The following is a 20,096-nucleotide window of genomic DNA, read 5'->3' as shown; positions in this document are numbered from 1 at the left end:
GTTGCCTGTACTCTTTCACTCAGGAAGATTAAAGTCATAGAGGAATTAAACACTGTATTAACTTCATTTCTCTCTCTCATCTCCTCTTTCTCCTTCATCCATATTTCTGTCTATGGAAACTCCTTTTACAAAGATCTTCAGGGACAAAACAGTTGTCCCAAGGGGGAACAGTAAATGCCAGTGAAACTGAACAGAAAGGAGCCAAGTGACAAAAGTATGTGCCTTGCTCTTCTCAGCTTTTGGGGAGCTGCCAGTGAAGAAAGCATAACCTCCAAGTTCCCCCTCAGTGGGGAGTTACTGACCTTAGCCAAAAGGCTAGAACAACAAAACACTGCTCAAGCTTACAAGTAGGGAGGCCTGAGAAAAAGTTACACTACTGCAATATGTTTGAGTCTTCCTCTGTCAACTTACTGAGAGATGAAACTGGATACCCCATGAAGCCCACTTAGTTTTAGGCACCACTTCTAAGACAGGAAAAAAAAAAAATTACTATTGGCTTTTTGTATTGGAAAACTACTATTTACCTATCTGGTCCACCTACAGAAGAAAGCAAGCTTGTCATCTTCAAAGCCTCTAGCAAGATTTTATTTTGTACATACATTTTTATGTATAAAATAAACCTCTTCTAAAATAGTTACACTGACAAAATCCCTAATGTCTTCACAGATTCATTTTTTCTCTCCTTTCTACAAGGCTGAGAGTCATTTTTGAGTATGTTACTGCATTTTAAATACCTAAGTTGTAGGTCTTCTGTTGTCTCAGCATCTCTGCCAGCATTTTGGTATCAACAGAGAAAGGAACTAGCCATTGTCATCAGAAGCAAGTTATTGTTGAATAGGTAAAAAGAAACTCTTCCAGGGAACAGGCAGGTGTTAAAAGAGGAGAAGCCACTCATCATACTTTAAGGGCAGGGGGATTCAAAGACTAGCACATCTTAATATTAATTATGAAGTCAGTGCAATCCTGTCAGCAGACCTAAGTTCAACACAGACTCAGAGGATGTAAAACTCAAGTCAAGAACAATARCTCACTTCATGTCAAAGTCTAGTGAAAAAGATTTCTTTTGACAGCTCCCATTTCATGCTTCCAATGAACTTACCAGCTTCCTGCACAACCATAAGCACATAAGCCTGACCTCTGCCCACAAGTTGACTGGATATAGAATAGCCACAAAGTCCCATTAATTCCAGTTGGCACAAGGGTTTCGCTAAGGCCCTTCCTTCCTGTCAACAACAGGGAGAAGCTAGTGGGCATGGGTGGGGAACAACTTAAAAAAAGACACAAAACAAATCAACACACACCCACAAAACTTCAATTGCAAGTTATCTGGCTTGTACGTCTTTTATCATCTACAGGCACACCCACAGTTCAAGCAAAAATACAGACAGTTGATGCAGGTCAAGAAAAGAAACCATACACTCACCAGCAGCAGCTGTTGGCTAATCCAGTTGAAATGAAACTTTGCATAACTTTTGGCCAATCACATGCAAGTAGCAGCTGACTCTTGATCTCATGAGAATTTAAGAAATAAAGCATTCAAAAACTGTTGGAGAATGTTAAGAATTTTGCCTTTTTATAGCATCACAGCTTACAAGAATAAGCTAATTAGAGCTAATTATTTTGACCTCAGCTAATGCTTTTCTCTGCACTTACAAATGTTTTTATCCACTGAAGAGGTTACAATTAGAGAAGCTTCTTTCTATGCTAAAACTGCATAGTCTAGCCAGAAGATAACTTATAAAGCTCTAATCTAAAACTGCTTTTGAAAATAAAACACACTTGAAGTAACCTTGCAAGAGTTTATAGCTAGACATTGACAAAGCCTTAGGATTTGAGATAGGTTGGCTTGCTTACAGTTCAACAAGATGCATTTGAAGGAAGTACTCAGACACACATCTACATGTAGGACTTCTGGGAAAGAAGAGCCAGCTGACAGCAGAAAGATGCTGCTCCAAAGTAGAAACAAAGACTTCTAAGATCTGTAATATAGTAAACAGCAACTTTCCACATGCAACAGGTAGCCAGAGTCATAGCACAAACATGACAGTGGCTGAAGTACTGCATTCAAACTTCTGCTTCCTTACTGACAAAAGTTCAGACCTTCAGGACTAGACACATATGCAGGAAAAGCAGAATGTGGGAATTTTAAATTTAAGAGTTATCATTTGTCCTCAGTTATCTAACAGTGGGCAATGGAAGTTTGTTTTGTGGTGTAGCAGAGTTGAGAGCCTTTAAAACAGCCAGATTTCAAAATGCTCAAGATCTGCAGAAGACAGAAAAGTGGGTTTGGGGTATGGGGTTTTGTTTGTTTGGGGTTTTTTTAAAGCACATCTAAGATCAGTGATCTGAGTTACAGCACAGTCCCAAAACAGGGGTAGGAATCATAGATGCCTTCAAAGCCAACATGAAGTTAGTCTTAAGATGAGAACTTTCCCCAAGAAAGTCATCTCCAAGTTTGCATATCTATTGCCATGAAGCAGTTTTGTCATGGACTTTTGCTTATTTCAAGTGCTGAGAAAGCACCTTTATCTAAACTTGCATCACTCAATATCCAAGTCAGAGTCATTTGCTATCCTATGGCAATTGGTTAATGACTTCACCTTGGGCATTCTGAGAAACAAAAGCTGGATTAAGTTTGACATTATTATCACTCTGTAAATTACCATCCTCCTTTCCAAGTGTTTTGACTCTTCACGGCTTGTCTAAATATTATTTTAAGCTCAATTCACCCCACAGAAATTCATATAGATTATCCAGATTTCCATATGAAACCTTGGTTTCCTTTAGCATCAACAGCTGAATTAGTCACAGCTTTTGTGGGACAAGAGTAACTTGAGAATGCCTGGAGCTCAGACCTGACCTAAAATCAGACGATCAGAAAATAATTAGGGGTTAGGACTAAAAGGGGCCTTTAAAAATGAATAAGACAACTTTTAAAATGATATAAACAAAGCAGATGGTTAGAAGTAAGAATAAACTGTTCCAGCTCAACCCTACATGTTTTATGGGGAAGATACATCTACAATCTTAATGTAGACTGATTAGTTATAATAGACAGGGAACCATCAAGCTTTTGGTACACTGAAGTTTTGGTTTTTTTAATCCCTAAGCATAGCTTAAAGTAAGATTTAGGCATATGTGAGTTTAAGTAATTTCAGCAAAAAAAATCCAAAGCAGATTGTCCAGGTATGAAGAACCCAAAAGGCACATCCATTTATTGCAATTAAGGGTTAATTGTTTCAGAACTGCCATACACACTTAAATCCCAAATCTCTCATGTTACAGTCACTGAGCAATAGGCAGGAAAAAAATTATATTCCAAACACCAATTGTATTCAAAGTTTATTTTTAAACAAAAAAAACAAGACAATGATTGTTAAATAAATGTGGTGTATTTGACATCTGTAGATCAACACAACTTTTTTAAAATCAGCCATTTTTAAACTTCTAGGAGTTCTGTTGCAGCACTTTCTACAACATTTGACAGTGTTGATTTCCATTTCATAATCAACTGAAAAATAGCAAAATCAAGCTATTTGCTTATGTGATAACTCAGTTTCTTCGCCAAAGATGACTCTACTAATGTAAAAGCACTTAACACAACAATTACTCTTACCTACATTTTTTTGTAAATAAAGTCTGTTCAGCCTTTTTTGGTTTTGTTTCACTGCCTGCATAGAAATCAGCATAAAGCTAAGTTGCAAGCTAAGCTTCACTTCAGCAGCGCAATGAATGTCAAACTTCATGAAACAAATGAAGATACAAACACTGTCAGCAAAATTCAACTATGTAGAACCAATATCAAAAAGAGTGTTTTAGTGGGTCACAACTAGACTAGCTTTCAATGTGCAACTTTTCTCAGGACTTTCTTCCCGATTCATATGAAAAGAATGCAGCATGCATCAAAAAGCCTTTGTTCATTTAGAAATTCCCATTAAAAATAAAGTTCAGTGATATCATAAGGCAAAAAATATTAAGGTGGATGAAGTATTTTGGCCCAGAGTATCTTATGACATGTACATACACACTTGTGTGTAGCATATGACAGTTAAGGGATTGGCTCAGTAAGGTAGACGTGTCCATTTTTATAAATACATATCATTATTGCTAATATGCTACACATTATGCTTTGACACAGAAGTGCTGTCCAACTTTTAAAGCTGCCATGTTGACATTGTCAGCCTTGCAATTAGCAGCTCATGTTCACGGTGACAATATGCTACTCCACTCTGAAGAAAAGGAAAGCAGCATAAATACAGTCATGAAAACAAAAGGCTTATGCAACATCCCCCTCTAACTTTTCTGTGTTTTTTTTCATTAAAAAAAAGTTCAAACAAAACAAGTCCAGTTCACCACAAACTAAGAAGTCTCACAAAGAGGTTGGAAAGCAAGCTACAAGGAGCAGAGGGGAAAAAAACACGGCATGCATTATAATCTAGTTCTTTTAGTCATACCACTGGAATACAAAGATCCAATTTAAAGGCTAGACTAACAGTAGAAGGCAAAAAGCCAAGAGTAGACTTAGTTTGATATTTAAATTAAGATTACAATTTTAATCAGTAACAGCAAACTCATCTGGCCCTTTAATATATTCACAATATCTACTGCAATTGAATACTTATTGGTGACTAGTATAGGTATATATGTTCACTTAAAAAAGTTATTAAATACCTGCATCATGAAATTACATTCTTAAGACATTGTGTAAGAAAATAGCTCATGTGTGAAATGTTTCTGAAATGTATTTCTGCTCCCCTCCCACCCCCTACTGTGCCCCACACAAACACTCACACACCTCCTATCAAAACACTCACTCACAGGAAAAACAAAAACACCCCTTAAAAAGAGGATGGGAATAGTGAAGGGGACCAGCTAGTCTAATTACACCACAGTGCTTAACAAGGTTCAAGACAGAACCAGATTGGAGTTGGCCAAAAGATGCCTTCAACACATGCCTAATGAATGATTACTTCCAGCTCATCCTATCAAACTCAGTCCACTTTTGGTTCATTGCAATGACACAAAAATATTTCATATATACATATAAACACAAAACTCCAGCTTTAGTTTAGCTTTTGTTTTTGCAAAGTCTATTTACCTTTCCATTCATTTTGTTCTGCAGCAACTACAAGAGGTAGGCATAAAGCATTCGAGAGCTTCTTTCCCAAAGTCCTGTTATGAGCTCAATCTTGGGGGATATTAACAGAAATCAGTTGTACTTTTTTCTGTGATTTTACTAGGTGCAGCCTTGTGCAATCCAGCTGGACAATAGCTATTTGACCCCGGATTTGCTAGACTAGCACACCATGGAGTAAGAAGCTGTTCATATCCAGAAGGATATTGTTTAAGAGTTTGCTGCAGAGCATCCATATGGAAAATGGATGCTGGGACCAGTTCTATTTCCTTTTGTACATAGGAGCAAGGTACCATTTGGCCAAGACTACAGATGTATTTTTCACAGATGCAAGTGCCATGCAAAAATAAATTAAAGAACAGATACCAAAACATACAAGTAATAAAACTGTTGAAGGTAGATTTTCTTAAAAGCATTTATATAAACAATTTATAATACTTTTCCTTCCCGCCCCCCCTTCTCTTTTTGACATTCACAGTTACAAAGCTGTGGCTATACATCAAGGATTTCTTCTGCAGTGCCTCCACAACGTAATCTGTAGCGTCCAGTCCTCCAGCTAATAGTGGGGTCCCACAAAGCAGACAGGAAGATATAAATTGTCATGGATTCTCTGATGAACCAAGCTACTGCATAATCAAGTTTTGAAAAACATAAAGCACCACCCTGGGAATATAAAAACAAACATTTAAGCATACTAATTATCCCACTGTAATTTAAAACATTTGTATTATGCATGTCTTTCCTAAAGTCTATCATACAGCTTTTACATTATCAAGAGCATATGTTCCTTTTTATAGGCCAAAAACATTTTCCTGTTTAAGATAAGATCCCACACATTAGAACAAGGGCAGTATAGAAGAATGACCTGGAGGATTTGAAACCTCATCAATACATAGAGGCTAGCTCAAAGAAAAGTAACAATATAATTTCACTTTTTTCTTTTTGAAAGTTTGGAAAACAAAAACACCCAAAAAAGCTGTCTTTAAACAGACACTAGACTTTTGCCACAGACCCTGAAACGGCAGTATCTAGACAGGAGATCAGACTATTGCACATTCCTAGAGGAGTAAAATTTAAATAAACAAGACTTTGGCCTGTTGCATAGGAAAAAAAATAAAACTAAGCACAAAACAGCATATAGCTTCTCCGTATTTTTTGTTCAGAGAATTTTATGCCACATGCAGAGCTGGAACTGAAGAGGGTACAGAAGAGCAGGCACAAAGCTCTTATTCTAGTACTGTAGTGCTCCTCCATGTACGTGCTGCACATGGTGAAAGAATAATTCAGAAGAGTTGACTGTTAGACTGTCTGCAAGAGTCCTATAGAATTAAGATAAGAACTCACTCTTTTTCCAGTAAGTGTTAAAGAATATTTTTCAGCATGACAAGATTTGATAAATTTGAATTCACAGATAACTATAGATCAAATTTGGATGGAATGTGGTCAGAGCAGAAAAGTCTGAAGAACTCCTACAACTTTAGAAGAGCAAATGCTGTTCTGATTTATGTGATATTTCTCCATAATCAGTTTTGTTAACGCCTCATTCCTTCTAGTGATAGGAAGATTTTAATTTTAAGAATAGACTAAAACTCTTCTGCAACTCCATTTTTCAATATCAGAATATGGCAAAAAAGTATGTAAGTATATAAAAACCTCAGGTCTCATAAGACAAGACACTAACTGATAAAAACAAAAAAGCCCCCAAAAAAACAAGAAAAACAATATCTACACACTAAATCCCCTCAAAGCTGCTATTCTTGTATTTAAAAAAAAGTGAATTTTTCCTGTCCTAGAAAGAGAGAGAAAAGCATGTAACCAAACTTTTGAAGTGTATGTAGAAGCAGGTGCCTACAGAGAACAAAATTACAACTGAGCACTGCTATTCCCCTTTCATGTTGTTGTTTATAACTGAAGTCAGAAGGAGGGCAGAAGTGACAGGATTTGACCTCTTACTTTCTTGATCATGCCAAAAGTAGTATTTCATTACGGTAAGCAAGGCTTAGTTTTTTGCTGAAGTAGTTGTCACTAATATCATTTGGAACTTCAAAAGAAAGTGGTGCTACATACCTGAACACCTTTTAGTTGAATGTAGTCAAATATAAACCATGCCAAACAGTGACACATGAAAAATACCATTATATCCCATCTGAACACATGATGAGCTGCCCATCCAATAACTAGACTGGCAACAAAGCACTCTGAGATTGGCTCACAAATTATTGTGGCAGGCAACATATTAATTCGCAGCTTGGCCCACCTAGGGGGAAGGGAAAAAAAAAAATCAGTTTTGACTATATACTACTCTATATCCTGCTCCCAGACTTCATCAGGTGACAAGCCACCAGGGTCTGGTTGAGAACATGTTAATTTAGTCTCTCATTTAATTACATCTCCAAATAATATACTGTAAAAATTCTTTCAAACATATTGCACATAAAAAAATGAAACACTTGGCATTAAAAGGTATTAAGTAACACACTAACTGCTCATACATCAGTCCTAAAAGCTAGTGCTGCTCTCCCAAAAGAGAGGAAAGGTACATCAAGATGTCCATTGCAACTTCAGCATTCTAGACACTAGACCAAAGATAGCTTTGGAAAGGTTCTCTCTCTCTCTCTCTCTCTCATAGTTAAGGAGTTATCCACACTGGAAGCAGGCAATAGGAGGGTAGGGGAGAAAGTAAAGATTAAAAATTTACCTGATCATTCTGGACTGAAACTGAGAAATAGAATATGAACCAGAGTTTTGCATTGCAACTTGTGTGGCCATTGCAAATTTCCAGCCCCTGAAAATGAATGCACAAAGTAAGTATCCTCCAAATAAGAGATGCACAGATCCATTTTCAGTACAAATATTTCATGATATTATTATACTGTGGAAATTTTTGAAGCCTATGTGCCATACTATTACAATGGATACAAGCAACAAATTTAAAATATTTTATCAAGTCTTTGTTGGAGAACAGCAAATACCACTGTATTTGCTCAGTTCTTAGAAACTTCTTTTCTAAAAAAACTGACAGTGATATATTCTTTGAGAAATAATTAAGCCATATCAGTAGAACACAGCATGTCAGAAGCCTGTTTGTTGAATACTTGAAATTTAACTGAATGCTTATTTACAGTATATATTATATTTAAGAAATTTTTAAAATCAGATTAAAATTGTACTTAAAGAAAAAAGCTTACTGCAGAGTCATCTTACCGGTCAGCTATTGCTTTGGCCATGAAATAATCTTCAGCAATATACTGTGCAAAAGCTATCAGTCCTCCAGCTTGGTCCAAAACATCTTTTCTCATCAAACACGACATTCCTGTTACACATTTGAAGCCAGTTAAATTGGCTGAAATATATGACCTTGGATGCGAAGTTCCAAAATAAACCTGCAGAAAAAAGATAATAGATAGGGCTTTTAAAACTCTACAGATATTTATGCAAGTACTATTCCACTTGCAGCTTTTTATAAATATTTCTCCAAAAAGGTTTGACAAAAGAAAAAATACCATACATCTGGCCAATTATGATGGTATACTTGGAAAGACTTTCAAAACCAAACCATTTTTTTATTGGCTGCCCTGTTAACTTTGAATCTTTCTCCCACAATGCAGCAATTCTTGTAAGAACATTTTCATTCTGGAAGACAACTTGAACTATTTTAAAATGTTTCCCCTAGGCCAAAGTGGGGAAAGTGAGCAATTCTGCTATTGCACAGAATTCAGCACATTGTTCACTTTTACATTAAAGATAACAACAATCCATCGCTATGGCTTAGTAATTGATCAACTCAGTGATAATGAGGGAGAGTACATGGTTCAAAAATTCAAAGGACCCCATAAATAATTTTTAAAAGGGTTCCTCTATTTGGACGTTTTTCATGAAACAATGAATTAAATGATCACAGAACACAATGAAGTGCCAAAAGCAAGCACAAGATAGAGGGGTTTTTTTTGTTTGTTTGTTTTAAAGTTTTGTCCTCATTGAGAATGATGTATTTATTTAAACAAAACGCAAAAATCTATTAGTCAATTTATCATAAATAAAACATCTGACTCAAAATGGCCAGTTCTGTAGTGCCCGTCTCACTTAGATCTATTGCTACCTGTACTTACACAAATACACACACACAGCACTAAACACACATTCCAGAACTTTGCAACAAGTGCACATGTACAAGAATTTACAAGTTTCTGAACAGCCAGTTGCTCAGTCTAAACCTTTCAATGAGTGTACTTTTGCCAGTTAAGAGAAACAAGTAGTCAGAAGACAACATTACTGGTTATACTGAGTACTTGTCCTAAAAAATATATTCTATAATCTTATGAAAAAATTTGACATGTTAGACATGTCTTGAAGTCTAATAGAGATGCTAGCTGTGATTTCAGAAATTCATAAACTGACTGTATGTTGAATGTGCAAATTAAACTACCATAGTTAATTTGGTTTCTAATTTTTAATTAATTGAGGTTGTTCTCAGGAAGCTAAAACCTATAGTATTAAAAATCTTTTAGAGTAACTCAGTCACTAGGATTTACAGGTTGTTTGATGATAGCTAAAACAGACATGCTATCTCTTTCCTCTTACGTGCAGTTCAGCATTCACTGTTCTGTGTAGCCAAAGATAAAACTTAGACAATGAGTAAGTCCTGTCACAATATTTAACAATTAAGACAAGGCATATCCTATAGAAGGACAGTTGGGCTTGAGGGCTAGAGACTTTCACTACCATTATTCCTACACATGGTCTTTGCACTACTTTTACTAAACTGCTTATTTACTGAAGAAAAGGCATACTGATCTTGCACTGGATCTTGAAGCAAAAGCTGTTGCAGGAATAGAGAAGCAGGAGTGGTAATTCTATTTAACAAGTAACAGTATTAATTACTTTGTTGTATAGCTCCTTGCTTTCTGTTACATGAGAAATTAGTTCAGACTTTCTGCTTCACAAAAATCACACAAGAAGTCATCTTTCCTTACTGAATTTCATTGCACTTCCACCTCTTATATTTCTGCTTTTGACACACATTAGTTACCCTTAGGGCAAAAATGCCTTACTCACACTGGCTTAGAATAAAAGATACTGGGATGAAGTTACATGCCTTGAGACATGAGGAACAATACAAGAAAACTCAACCCCTTYGATCTACAAAACAGAGAACTCAGCAATGACGAAGAGGGGAAAGAATGGGACAGACAACATGAAGAGTGATAAGATGTTCGACATGAATCAACTGTTCACCTTCTCTTTCAAGACAAGTGTCAAGAGACACAAAACAGCACTATAGAAAAGCTAAGTTCACAATTAAAAAGGAGGTGGTTCATCTTGCAACAGATAGTATGTCTATGGAACTTTTTGCCATAAAATGTGCTAAGTGTTCAAAGTCTATATGGGCTCAAGGAAAAAAAATAAAATGGAAAAGTTGATGCAAGAAATCTACTATGGATTTGTAAATACACACATCTACATCCAACTCAGGAAGTTTCTCAGCTGAAAAAGGCACAAAGCTCAGAGGGTATCATGGGGAAAACAGCACATAACCTTGCCTACATCTCACTCTTCTCAGAGGCTCTGCTTATAACCCCTGCTGGTGATACTGTGCGAACTAGACTTTGGTCTGACATATCATGGTCATTTCTATGTTCCCATTCAGAAGTCAAAACAGAATTTTGACTTTAAGTGATAAAACAGTTCTTTAGTTTTAATAAACTTTATGATAAAATCCATCATTTTTATCCTATATTTTTTATTGTTCATATTAAATCATACATAGTGAATCAACATTTAGAATGCTTTGGTAGAATTTATAAAACAGAGTACTTCAGAGCATCTAAAACTATGCTAGATAGTTTCAAATGTGATTGCATCTGAAAGTGAATGAAACATTTCTTCACACAAAAGATGCACCATACAATTTTTAGTCAGAAATATATTGCAAAGAAAATCCAGACAACATTGCATTTACCTGTTCAAGGGTAGCAGCAAAACCCTGCCTGTCTGCAACATAGGGTAGCCCATGGACTAAGCCTACTTTCTCAGTCATCTGATTGGCCATATCTGTCAGTGTGTCTGGCGTTACTAAGTGACAAATGAAAAAAATGTCAGAATGGTTTAATGAACTGTCATTAGTAAAAAGCTACTGTACAAAGATACTGAGATTCATGTTCTATTACTAATATCAGGACAACATTTTGGTGTACAATATGTTGAGGCATCAAAGTTTCAGTAAAATGATAATGATGATTAACAGGCAATTCAGTCAACGATATGTACAGTAAAAACAGTCTGAACATTTTTTAAGCGAGTTTAACACCTTTAATTAGAGGTTAAACATTTTTAAATAATTTAAGATTTTTGGCCTTCATTTCTATTTCCATTCTCAGTCAAAACAATCAACAAAAACTACCTGTCTGCAGCAGTAAGAAGATAGTGAATTCTTACTTTAGAAGCAAACATAACAGTCAGAATATTACTGCACACACCCACCTCTGATTCCACTATCACAAATCCATATGAGATCATATTTAGCAACTTCATATCCAGGCATTAGGTTGTTAATCTTGGGATTGATGCCAACTTTCTTACCACCTAAAAATTAGAAATATCATACACAGGTAATGCATGGTGTTTTTTTTTTTTTAAGAATCCAGAGACTCCATATTCCAAATATTCAGTTATATTAACTAAACAATAGTTTACCTTTCAATTCTAAAAGTCCATCTACTATTAAGAATAGAACTTAAATACCAAATATTCATTCACCTTTATATTTCAGATCTTACTATAATGATACAAAGACTTTAAAAGGAAAAAAATTAGTGTTTCTTCAAAGAGGTAGAGTATGAAGGTTAACGTAATTAAAAGGGGAGTGGAGCTATAAAGGTAGTTACCACATTCTGCAAGGTAAGTATTCTCTACCTCTATATGTTAGGACTACTGATTATGCATATGACTATTATACCCTAGGGTAATTTTAGGGACCAAAGGAAAAGAAAAGGAGCAAGATAAAGACAGACACACCCTTTTGACTGCCAGATATCATTCAGTTTATTTCAGGTCGGGGGGGGGGGGGGGGGGGGGGGGGGGGGGGAAAGGGAAGGAGAGGTTCTGGTCATGAAGTATTCCCTCTCCCTTCTCTAACGAAAAGGGAACATGAAGAAATAGCCCTTCAGCCTCTAAGTTGAGGAAAGAAGGATTGCTGTAGCAGATCAAGCTCAAACAGAGTTAGAGCTCCAAGTCACTTCCTGCATACTTAGCTCAGTGCAAAGACATGATCTAATTCAAATTGCTGTATACCAGACTTAAAAGGAAAAAGTCACTTTTTTGCCTAAGTTATTCTTCCTAGTTTTTTTTTTTAAACTGATGTCACAGATACCAAATACAAACTCACTTTCTTTACCCCACTCTCTAATAGATGATTAAGCTACAGACCAACATCTGGAGAACAAGACAGCTGCTCATTTTAAAATATTGCACATATAATTGAAGGACTCTCTAATAATTTCTAATAAGAACCCCACCATGGAGTTACACAACTTACCTATGAACAGTCTAGCATCAACATTTGGGTATTTGCCAAGGAGCTTTTTGCATACATCAATAGCTGGATCATCATGATCTTGTACGCAGAGTAGTACTTCATACTAGTAAAAAAAAAGTGTATATTAAGCTTTCCAAAATGCCCCCAAAATAATTATAAAAAAGCTAACCAGCTTTGATAAGTTTTTTTTGCATCCTACCTATTTAGGAATGAGTTTAAAGCACTCAGTCACAATACACAATGGAACCTCACTGTACAGCTTACATATGCCTTTGACCTTTTATAACTGAAGTGGCAGTGCCAGAAGCAGTTTTGAGAAGAATGGGGAGGAGAAAGTTCTGTGTCAAGTTTTAAAACTAAAGACTTTTGAAGGAAAAGTTATCATCCTTTTTTAAATCCACAATAGCACTCTAAGTGGTGAGTGATGCAGCAAGCATTTGCAGATTTCTCCTTTAAGTTGTAAGCTTCTTAGAGCATGAAAAGCATCTGACACTTATCACGTATGTTAAAGTCAAATAGTGCTCAAGAGCAAGTATAAGCTTTTACTGACTATTTATTTTCCAACACTGACAAGTGGCTTTGGGACTACACTACAGATCAACAACTGGTGAAGTGCACAGAATCATCAGCAAGTTCTTTATTGGAAAAGCAGTCAGCAAGAACTATCAGTAAGTTTTAGGTTATCAGTAAAAGTTATTTTTTAGGCAATCTGTTATGGAGAGGTATTAAATTGGAGGAGGGTGTCTGGCCTCATCATTAAATGAACTTCAAAAATATAAGCATTTCATAATGCTATCAAAAAGAGATAATACTGGAATAATAAAATCTTAGTGAAGCGCAGAGTATGCTTTGCCCAGTAGTCTTGGTCATGTCCCTTTATACTCAGCTTTTGGAAAAAGAATGTTTGGAACATGTAACTATGTATTCACTGTGAAATGAAGAAAAATTCACTGTACAATCAAGTTCAGCAGTTCTAGCCCAGGTCACCAATATGACTTGGGGGGAGGGGAGAAAAAAAATCTTATAAGTACTTACTTTGGGATAATCCAGTTCAAAGAAGGTTTCTAAGTTGTTTATCAGATTAGGATCCACACCTTTTAATGGCTTTAGAAGTGAAACACCAGGAAGTTTGCTATATGGCTGTTTGTCTGTTGCTTTCTTATTGAGGTGAAGGCGTCTGCAAGGAGAAACAGCATATACCATACAACAAAGAGAAAGCACACTGTTTTTGAATATGCTGTTCAAAAAGTAACAAAGCTTAGAAGTTTTAAAATTGCTGCAGAAGTTTTAGTTTTGTAGAAAAAGAGCTGACATCTGATATGTCAGAGGATGTCTAAAACACCATAGCACTGTGTATAGCTAGGTCAGTTAAATTCAGCCTTCATTCAAGATAGAATAATTAGCCAGTAAAAAATTGACAAGTCACTTTGAAGCTCATAATTGTATGGCACTAGTCTGTTTGCAGGATATTTGTTATTTCTTTTCTCCTGCTTCCATTATCTCATCACTTACAAGAAGCGTTATGAGAAAAAGGAGGGGGCCTGCCTACAGCAGAAGTACATTTGAAGTTACTTTTAGACCTTAAAAGCAAAAAAGTGTCCGATTTAAGTGATGACCGAAGCATATCAAAATAAGAAGCTAACAAAACTGAAGTGTGATGATTATCATTTTGTATCAAATAATTGTACTAAACAATTGAGGAATTCTACAACAGAAACATCACCACTGATGAGACATTTCTTGTGAAAAAATCACTACAATATTTTTTTCAATTAAACAGTGACAACATCTTAGTCTAAATTACAGGGTATTTCTCAGACTAATTTACAAATTCATATTTTAAGATGCTTAGCACTTTAAAGAACAAGATTTTCACTTTTTTCAAACTACCCACAAGAGATGAGTTTTTTACCTCCTTCCTCCATAAAGGGCTGAAAATCATAGCTAATATTGCAATAGGATAACCAGAAAGAGCAATTGTTTGTAAACATGGGAGGGAGAAAGGTCAGGTTCAATTTCTACATTAAGTTATGCAAAAATACAGTGATCCAGATGCTCAGAGAAAAAATATTAGTAAGATCAACAGTTAACAACACTGAGGATGAAGATCAACAGGCTATAGTATACAAAGCCTAAAAACTTAGGCAGCATGCTGGATCAGAAGCATGGGCAAACAGTACAATTCCAAACAGCCACTAATATTTCACCAATGAATAGACAAAGTAAATATAAGATCTTGTCACATCTGAATATTCATTTCTATACTCCTTCTGGTTGACTTAAAAAGGCAAAATTAAATTCTGAAAGCTTTGTGTGCCAGTATATAATCAAATTTTAATAAATTAAATATACATGATCTGAAAAAAGTATTTCCTGAAACTTAACATTTGTAAATAATTAGGATATCATTAAGAGTTCTGTTATACTGTTACTGTACACTGTACTTTTCTAAAAACATGCACAATATTCAGATCAAAAGAGTATTTTTATAGCAGGATGTATCTTAACAGTATCAATTCCTAAATCAGAATTTTTGTACTTAAAAATTTACAAGATGCTGTTTCAAAAAAGACCCCAAGATACCAATAGTGCAGTTGTCCATGGAATGTGCTTCAACCTAGTTAGATGATATTAAAAAGTAAATAAAAATAAAAAGTCAGACTCCTAGGGAGCAAACTCCTGAAGAATGTATCTGATTAGCAGCTCAGTAGCTATGCTTACAGAGATCTAGTCAGAGAATACAAGAGTCTAGTACTTCCCCAGAATTCTTTTGCCTGGAACAGGACAGTGACATCACCCTCATATGTATTTTCTCATGCATCTCTTTTAAAGCAGGTTTGCAGCTGGACACCAGGGGCATAATGTTGTTGCAGAGAATAAACAATGGCTGACTAAAGAAAAAAGGATGAAGTTAGAGGATTATGTCCTCCTACTGTCATTGATTCCAACCTTGGGCATTGCAAAGGCAAACCAAAATAGTCTTGCTGAGCAAAGAACAGCCAAGGGTCAGTCAGACCAAAATAAGAAAGGTAACAGTTCAGAGAGCTACCATGGACAGAAAGATTTCTTTAACAATTTTCACAGAACCATAGCAGCAAGTAAGGGCTTTAGGGCCAACAAAAGGGAGGCTCTCCACAACACAACTTCAGGAGAACAGGAGGAGCAAAAGAGACATAAAACAAGAACAAAAAAGCTCTCCAATTATAATGGAATAAATCAATGCCTGCAGCATAGTTTGATGCACTGGGGTGAAAGACTTTAAAAACAGGAAACAAGAAAAGCAAATGGCAGAGTAAATGCATTTATGGAGAAAGGCAAGGAGAGAAGAAAGGATACAGAAAGATTTGGAACAGGATTGTGATAAAGTATAAGCAACAAATGGTGGAACTGCAGAATGTCATATTACAAACCATGCTCACACGTAGGATTATGCAACCAATTATGTAAGGAAAAGCCTACACATAGTATAAAGTAAAAGAAACCTTTAAAATTCTGCAAATGAGCATTATCAGGGCCTGTTCAGCTATGAAGCACCATAGACAGAGTTTTGACAGAATATAATTCAGTATAGATACGTCCATCTCTAATATGCTGTCTTAAAATAAGATCTCAGTTCACATTCTATTCATAACACCACACAAAAGTGGCAACCTGCCATCCTGAAAGCACTATAGTATTGTGATACTAGAGTAAGAATTTCCATGCCAGTTGTTGCAATACCCTATTAGGCTCAATAGGGCATAAGAAAAACTAAGAGTAAATCTATCATCTTATGCTTAGGACGCCTATTTGCAAAGTGGCATAACCTGAACAAGAATAAAAAAGTTACACTTGACACCTAGTAACACCACAGAAACAGACTAATCATTATGAGAAACAAATTGCAATGGTCAATTAAAGGCTAGCATTTAAAATGGACGTTAAAATATTAAGTTTAACAACATTAACATTGTTAATGTAGATATAATCTAAATGAAGTTCTGTATGTTACAGAATACATACAGAATATGTACAAGTTTTAAAGTCTCTTGGTTTTGAAATGCTATTAAAATTAGAATGTAACTTGCTTTCCTTTAACAAATATTTATTCACTAGTCTTAGTTTTCTTTCCTTCAGAAACCTAGCACAAAGTCTACAAAGTAAAGGTAAGATGAAGTACTAAACATTTTTGGGCATGAACTTATGGTGGTTTAGGTCTCAACTAGTTTAGCAAGTAATAAGCTCAAGATCATGTATGACAGTTCAAAATGATAAAAGTAACAATCTCTTCACAAAGTTGGTATATCATATACAGTATTGCAATTATTTTGCATTGAAATCAGCCCAACAGCAGTCCAGCTATTCAGATGCATTTCCTTAATGGAATTTTTCTACCTCTGCCTAATGCAGTAAGCTGCAGAAGAGCACTACAATGCCAAGGAATAAAGAAGAACTTTGAGCTCTGAAATAGATGCTGGTAGAGCACTAAGGACACTCACATCCTGCATGCAAAAATGTAAGACCAGTAGTTAGGGTATCTATGTGTACTTTCACACTTACATATACGTTAAATGGACAAGCCTGAAATTCTTAGGTAGTGAAGCTGTGAAATTCCTTCAAAACACACTGCTGCTGGTGTATGTAGGTAGGGAAAGAGAGAAGCAGCAGAATGTCATGAAGGTGTCATGATAGTTCAACTATCTACATTATGTAAGAAGCACCTGCAAAGTTTGCTCAGACAATCCCTTAACAAGATAATAATTAACCCATAGAAGCAACTGTAATACAGATTTCTTCTTTTAGCAGATAAAAAAGTTTGAAAGGCAAAATTCAGGCTATTGAATAATCACCGTCCAGCATACTACCTGATGAATCCTTACTGACTTGTACCAATTAAAACAGAAGGGGTTTTTTGTTTGTTTTGTTTTGTTTTTAAAGGCTAAGACTACATTCACTCTCCACCAGTTTAAAGGGTAAGGGTTGGAGGGGACTGGGGAGAGTACTCTAAAAAAGTACTAAAAGTTTGTTACAGTAGATAGACTACTGGGTCTCTCAGCTGGAATAGTAATATATGCCTTTTAAAAGTAGCTTTAAAAAAACCCAACACTTTTCACTCACCAATTTCAACCTTCCCTCAGCAGCCATTTTATCTATTTATTTTAAGAATCCTCTTATTACTGGCTGATAAGTAACTCTGGTCAGAGATTTGCAACAGATATTTCAGTATTACAAACCAACATAAACTTAAGTTCTGGGAAGCACTGAAGACATCAGTCCTTGAATATATCTCAGGCTGTGGATCCACAGACAGTCGAGCTAAGCTAATGGATCACCACTTTTGATAGGGGTCGTTTTCTGCCCCCAGAGAGTTTTTAATGTTAGTGAGCTGAATCATCTCACAGAGGGGTTCGGCAAGTGCCAGATCTGCTATGGAGCAATGGAAAAAGAGGTCTTTGTTTGGAGTGGGAGAAACAAGAGTTAAGATAGTCCTCCTTCTTCAGGAGCAGAAAGGTAAGAGATGAGCTCACCATATCTTCCTAACATAAGACACATTTAAGAAGTAAAGATATTTCCAAATGTAGGTACCTTTATGCACAGAAGAAACACTGAAATTTGCTAGAGGTACAACACACTGGCCAACACAAAAAACAGGGAAGACTAGGAAAGTCCAGAAGAAATAGTACAGACTACCCTTAAGCTTCTGCAGGAGTTTACAGCATCCTTGCTTTACAAAGACTAGAGTTAGTCCAGTTAAAACCCTACGACATCAATGTAATTGTATAAAAACAGTTCCATACTGGAAGACAAGGATAGCTATCAAATAAGTTTCAATATCTCACAGTAGTGACTTTATAAACGGTCTATCTGACCATTTTTCAGCAAAGTATCTAATAAACACTGTATCTTACTCCATTTAATTTCGGGATCAACAGTGATTCAAGACAGTAGTCAGCTCGCCAGCTACAAGGATGGAAGGGAAGGGGTTTGCATATTTGAATAGCCTTTGTCATAGCACTATTCTATACCAAAAGGAAGCAGAACACACTTGGGCATAGAGGCAGAGAGAAGGAAGACAGACAACTCTGCAAGAACATAATTAAACCTGAACAACACACTAATAAGTATTTCTTATTTCTCACACTGCTCAATCCAGCTTGTAAATAAAATAATTCTGTAAGTGCATTAAGAGGTCTATGACACTATTTTTCCTTTCTAAGGACCTCCTAGACTTCAGATGAATTTGAAAATTACCAAACAAGTTACCAAACAAAAACTAAAACCACCAGTGGCAACATGTCTCTCAGCAAGTGGCCAGAATTCTTTGTAAAGCAAGAAGTAACCACCTTGATCTTGTTCCCCCACTATTTCTTCCTCCCCAGAGCGAAATCTTATAATACAACTGAATCATTTTAACCATAGGCTACTGCAGAGAGACACTCCCTCCCTTTCCTCTTCTCATCTTCCAGGATATTGCTGTGCTTATCTTACAGTGGTACTGACACTTGTCTGATCCCACAGTGATCTAGTTGAGACAAACCACGATAAAACTATTATTCTATTTGTAATGTTAGTATTTTGCCAGTTTAACTCAGTAGGTATACAGTTTGAAAGGCTGTGGTGAGATGATTAGGCAGCTTGACTAACACCACTCTCTTGCTTGCACCAGATTCAGTGATCATAAAGACATGCAGTAGGTCAGTCCACCCACTGATCTAGCAGTTATAAAATTGAGGTCCAACAGAATGGAGGAACAGAAATGCACAGCTGGGGACAAGTGAAAGATGACTTTAAGGTACAGCACTAATATCACTTTTGGTATGACAGTAATTACAAATAAAAGTAGTGTCATTTGGCCTTGATGCAATGCTCAGGAGCAGTGGTAAGTAGACAAGTATGAAAGAAAGAAGCACTGGATAAGATTCAGGTGCCCACTTCGTAGTACAGAGTTGTCATGGCTGCCTGCCAGAAGTGAAATGGCTATAGGTTTTGGTGTGACAAAAAACCCAAAACAAAAAAAATTCAATGACAACAAAAAACCCAGCACTTAGTAGCCCTACTGTCTGCCTGTGTACCTTAAATTATCTCAGATTAGAAGTTTGTGCTGGAACACATGCTGCAATTAGTACATGTTTCATCATGTACTTACAAAGGGGAAAAGGCAGATCAAATACATTTCATTGACTTTCTAGACAAATGCTCTCCTGTACTACACATGGCCTACAGACATAAAAAGGAAAAGGAACAATGGAATTTAATACACTGAAATCATGACTGAAGGTAGCAGTCATGATAGCATGGTAGCAGAGGAGGAAGAGATGAAAGGAAGTAAGTGGCAGGAGCCAAGGTTTTCCCATATTAAAAAAAACCCTAAGATCTAAGAAGGAATAGAAAGAATCTAAACATATAACTTGTGATAATTACAATTTTCAGCAGCTAAATATTCTCAGA

The 20,096-nt window shown here is 36.1% G+C and overlaps 1 protein-coding gene across 1 annotated transcript; it reads right to left on the bottom strand.

Moving 5' to 3' along the window:
• Positions 1 to 3,329: 3,329 nt before the first annotated feature.
• On the bottom strand, positions 3,330 to 17,792 carry UGCG (UDP-glucose ceramide glucosyltransferase). Its single transcript, XM_026061574.1, has 10 exons — positions 17,766 to 17,792; positions 15,390 to 15,442; positions 13,704 to 13,845; positions 12,669 to 12,771; positions 11,615 to 11,716; positions 11,094 to 11,206; positions 8,339 to 8,517; positions 7,833 to 7,919; positions 7,202 to 7,391; positions 3,330 to 5,797 (listed from the first exon to the last, which is right to left on the bottom strand). The coding sequence occupies exons 1-10, from the start codon at positions 17,790 to 17,792 to the stop codon at positions 5,627 to 5,629; spliced, it is 1,167 nt and encodes a 388-aa protein (XP_025917359.1). The 3' UTR covers positions 3,330 to 5,626.
• Positions 17,793 to 20,096: the final 2,304 nt, after the last annotated feature.

The sequence above is a fragment of the Apteryx rowi genome, unplaced genomic scaffold (genome assembly GCF_003343035.1).
Source record: "Apteryx rowi isolate R43461 unplaced genomic scaffold, aptRow1 scaffold_182, whole genome shotgun sequence".
Classification (NCBI taxonomy): Eukaryota; Metazoa; Chordata; class Aves; order Apterygiformes; family Apterygidae; genus Apteryx; species Apteryx rowi.
Note: the sequence above shows the minus strand (reverse complement) of the source record. Positions and strands in the feature narration are given on the sequence as shown.